Source organism: Rutidosis leptorrhynchoides, chromosome 4 (genome assembly GCF_046630445.1).
Source record: "Rutidosis leptorrhynchoides isolate AG116_Rl617_1_P2 chromosome 4, CSIRO_AGI_Rlap_v1, whole genome shotgun sequence".
Lineage (NCBI taxonomy): Eukaryota > Viridiplantae > Streptophyta > Magnoliopsida > Asterales > Asteraceae > Rutidosis > Rutidosis leptorrhynchoides.
In genome coordinates, this window is record NC_092336.1 from 601056490 (window position 1) to 601061296 (window position 4807).

Sequence of the window (4807 nt, forward strand, 5' to 3'; positions counted from 1 at the left end):
AGACCTGAAACCGATACTGCATTGTGAGACATGGATAAATAACTGTTAGCTAAACTTTTATTGTCGGATCAATTCTTGTTAATTTGACATGGGCTTTTGGGCCTTTTGACTTGCTAATTCTCGGGCCTGACATCTTTTCTTTGGGCTTGATATCGTATCACTATAAAGTATTACTTGTAGTAATATGAATCTCCTAGGGTTTTATTCATCCCTAAATATTCATCATACGCCGTTAGCAGCCCACCTACACCCACCTTCGTGCTTTCACTCTCTAATCTCCACCAAAATCAAATTCCGATCAGGAAACGAAAATGGCGGCCCCGAAGGTATTAACACCAAAAGAAGCAGACATACAAATGATGTTGTCTGCCGAAGTCCATCTCGGCACCAAAAACTGTGATTACCAGATGGAACGTTACGTCTTCAAGCGCCGCAATGATGGTATACTTCTGTTTTTTTTTTTAATCTTAATTATTACTATCCTTTTTATTGATTTTGACTGATGTCACTGGCTTTTGATTATTCAGTGATTGTTTTGGTGTTTTTTAAAATTGTTACCCCGATTTGCTATTTCTATGTAAATATCTAGTAATAATATGTATAATAATCGCGTTTGTATGTGTTTATATGATGTGTCTATATATTTTTATACATGTTTTTTGCATATGTAATATTCATATACGTGCTTGATTTTATGTAATGTGATTACTGTTTAGTCAATTTATCATTCACTATCATCGTTGATCATCGTTTATTGCATTTCTTTCAAATTGAATATATGAATTTTGTTTTGCTCATTTTTGTTGATATTGAGGTTGAGTTGTGTTAACCTAACTAGTTTTAGTTGTAGGTTAAATTTAAATGATCTGAGTCTGCTTTGCTCATTTGTTTCCTTGGTGTGATTTTGTGATAGTATCGGTAAAGTTTGTAGAGATTCATGATTTATTTTTATTTTATTTTTTAATTTAATTTAGGTATTTACATTATTAACCTCGGGAAAACATGGGAGAAATTGCAAATGGCGGCTAGGGTGATTGTTGCTATTGAGAACCCACAGGACATTATCGTCCAATCTGCTAGGCCGTATGGTCAGAGGGCTGTGTTGAAGTTTGCACAGTATACCGGTGCTCATGCTATTGCTGGACGTCACACTCCCGGTACTTTCACTAACCAGCTTCAGACCTCGTTCAGTGAGCCGAGGCTCCTCATTTTGACTGACCCACGTACCGATCATCAGGTTTTGTTTTGTTGTTGATTTAGTTATTCGAAGATTATTGTTGTACAGTTGCTTAATGTTTGATGTTTTATGACAGCCTATTAAGGAAGCTGCTCTTGGAAACATTCCCACTATCGCTTTTTGCGATACTGATTCACCTATGAGGTATGTTGACATTGGTATCCCAGCCAACAACAAGGGGAAACACAGTATCGGGTGCTTGTTTTGGCTTCTCGCAAGGATGGTTTTGCAGATGCGAGGTGTGATCAACCAAGGTCATAAGTGGGATATTATGGTATGCATAAAACTCTGCTATATAATCTGAACTTTTATGCTTTGTTAAAAAAAGTAATTTGTTTTGTTTTTTTTTTGTAGGTTGATCTGTTCTTCTACAGAGAACCAGAAGAGGCGAAGGAGCCAGAAGATGAAGCTATAGTAGCTGACTACAAGGATTACGATGCTGGTGCTATTGGATTGGATGACCAATGGGCATCTCAGATCACTGATGCTCAATGGTCTGGTGATGTTGTTCAACCACCGATTGCTGGTGCCCCTGTTGCTGCAGGTGGCTGGACTGCTGATGGTAAGAAATCAGAATTTGTTGTCGTGCAATTTCATTTCTAAACCAGTGTCAATTTTGAGTATTAGATTTTTTTTTATTTTTTTATTTTTTTTGCAGCTCCAGTGGCTGGTGGTGATGGATGGGAAGGTGCGGCACCACCAGTACCTGCAGCTGAAGGTGCGGCTACTGGTTGGGAATGAACTTGAACTTCATGTTTATTTCTATGATTATATCTAAAGATTTGGCAGAATGATATGAGTGGTGATAATTTTGTATTTGTGACTGATTGTTAAAGTTGTTTTTTGTAGCAGCAACTTGTTTATGTAGTTTTATTATGGTGGATAATTTTTAAGCATTATAAATTGCGGAACAAGTAAACCTAGTTCTTTTGTTATTTTCTTACTTTGAATCATTTTGATCTCATTGGTGATAAGATGAAAAACCTAGTCACTGTGTCCTAAGTTAAAAAGTATTTGTCGCTAAATTGAAAAAGCACAATAAATGCATAATATAATGATAAATTGATAATTTTAATCCTTGACCATTAAATAAAAATCTTAGCTTTAGTTAAGTATCGTGTACCTTTAAAGTTAAGAGTGTTATCTACAATCTTTAAGTTAGAGTGTTATCTATAATCTATAATTGTTTTTATTATAAAATCGCCAAAACTAGTTGTGGAGCCCTCGCTTCGCGCCGGGGTTCCGTTTTGTATGCGAGTTTAAAAAAAGTCTTGATCTATTTTGTAAAAAGGAATTTTTTTTCGACATCTAATATTGAAGGGTTGTTCCTTCTGTGAAAGTTGATTCTTTTATGGCTTTTTTTTTTAAGGTAGTTGATTTTTTTGTAAAAAAGAATTTTTTTCGACATCTTTTGATAACATTGAAGGGTTGGTTCTTTTACGAAAGTTGCTTCTTTTATCGTTGGAGACCAAAAAAAGAAGGTGAAATGACGAAAATACCCCCAGTTACTATTGATGAATAGTGCTACTGGGTTTTGTCTTTTAGATAGTATAGTAATTATGCATTGAGAGTATATATAGTAGTCCACTAGTGTTACAGTAAGAAACAATGGTTGAATATCACTAACAACAAAAACAACAACAAAACCCAATACCACATGAGTGGTGTATGGGAAGGTGAGATGTAGACAATCCTTCCCCTATCCGAGAATAAAGACAAGTCATTTCTCCACCCATAGTGAAACACTCTCAAAAGTAGAGAAAGTCATCCCTCTCTCTATTCGACGGATAAAGAGATTGCTTCCGAGAGGACCTCCGGCCTTTAAGTAGGAAAAAGTTTAAAAAAAATAAAAATAAAAAATAATAATAAAATAAAAATAAGTAGATGCCATGAAAATGGTTGAATATCACTAAGTGAAGGGTAATATTGAAAATCTAGTATTTGATTACAGTTTTTCGTTTGAATGCATTGGCGCAATGAAATTCACGCACCCGTTGCGCATTTTATGCCTAATTTTTGTGAAGGTTTTTGTAGTGCTTGGTACCGTTTTATTAAAGGGAAAGCGAAGAATGTTAGTGAACTGAAACCGCGCTCAAGCATTAAACCTACTAAGAAAGGTAATTCAAGTTCGTTGTCTTTGCACGACAACGTTGTTGATTTGGAATTTTAGAGGTGCGAGCCAAAAATCGTTCGAAGAACCACGAGGGAATGTCGGGGAAGATCATGAGGTGGGTATTCCTTCATCGGCTCCTTTAATTGGTGACGGTTCATCTAACGTCCAAAAGGTCCAAAAGGTGTATATTTGGCAGGGACACCCCGACCATGTGTTTCTTTTGAAAACCCAGCAGACCCACCCCAAAGAGTCGGATGCCGGATAATTACCTCCACTGGGTCCCCACACATGTAACAGGAGCAATCATCATCCCACTGTCACAAGAGTTGTGTTCATCATCACATACAAAGAGTTGTGTTCATTATATAAAGTTCTGCAACTCGGAACATACTAATTAGTTCAGAATTGAATTCCAAATCTTTCTCAAAACCTGAAACATTACCCTAATAACAAAAGGGCAAAAGCCCTTTGTTCCAAAGGTGTATCTCGGATTGCACAATTACACAGCTTATGTTTGCCGGGTTAAATTACTTTCAATCTCTCATAGCAACATGGACAGTGTTGCCCAACACATATTCACGACACAATAAGTTCAAATTCTCAAGTATTTGACAAACATCAAATTGTTGCTTGACAATGTTTACTTAAAAGGTTGTGTACTTACGCTTATTTTGACAGTAGAAAAACAAATATCAGACAATACGTATCTGCAAATTTTTTAAAAAAATAACACTTAGAAACAAATTGATTTCTATGTGAAAAAAATTTATACTTTTATCACCCCCTAAAAGTCTAAAACAAGCTTTCAAGTTCTTTCCAAACGTTCTAAAAGGAGTGTCAACACAGTGTAAAATTATAAGAGCAATGTGTGTGATAACGCGTCAGTTCAGTGTTAGTTCAGTGTCTTGCTGATGACTGGACGCTGACTGAACTGACACTGAAAACTGACATTGGTGAAAAAATAGGAGAATTGGGAAGAATGTCAGTTCAGTGTCTTGGAAAAAGAAAATATTTATTATTAATCATTTATTTTATCTTTTTTAATTAAATAAATATTTTCTATATAAAAAAAAGTTTTATATAATGACATTTTATTAATTAGACCATAAATGTATCGTCTTTTTTTTTTTTTAGTTTTTAGTGAAATATTTACAAACAATTAGTACCGGTGTATTTTAATGGGTTAAAAGGAAGCGTATAAGTTGTTGAGGGACCAAAATAAAAATATGACATAAACTCATCTCCTTCACATCTTACCTGCAACAAAACTCTTAATCACAGATCTACAGCACAACTCCAATTATTTTCATAGAACACACAATGGAATACTTAATACACGTAAATGGAGGAAAAGGAAGAAAAAAAAAAGAGCAACGGTCGAAAATTTGAAATTGGGTCCCATCTCCACAGCGTCGAGTGGAAGACTTCGAATACCTCGACACCGGACCGACGCCGAG

The 4807-nt window shown here is 35.5% G+C and overlaps 1 protein-coding gene across 1 annotated transcript; it reads left to right on the top strand.

Moving 5' to 3' along the window:
• The first annotated feature begins 212 nt into the window (after window positions 1–212).
• Window positions 213–2160, top strand: LOC139903944 (small ribosomal subunit protein uS2-like). Its single transcript, XM_071885875.1, has 5 exons — window positions 213–441; window positions 975–1237; window positions 1314–1511; window positions 1592–1799; window positions 1896–2160. The coding sequence occupies exons 1-5, from the start codon at window positions 312–314 to the stop codon at window positions 1976–1978; spliced, it is 882 nt and encodes a 293-aa protein (XP_071741976.1). The 5' UTR covers window positions 213–311; the 3' UTR covers window positions 1979–2160.
• The last annotated feature ends 2647 nt before the right edge of the window (window positions 2161–4807 follow it).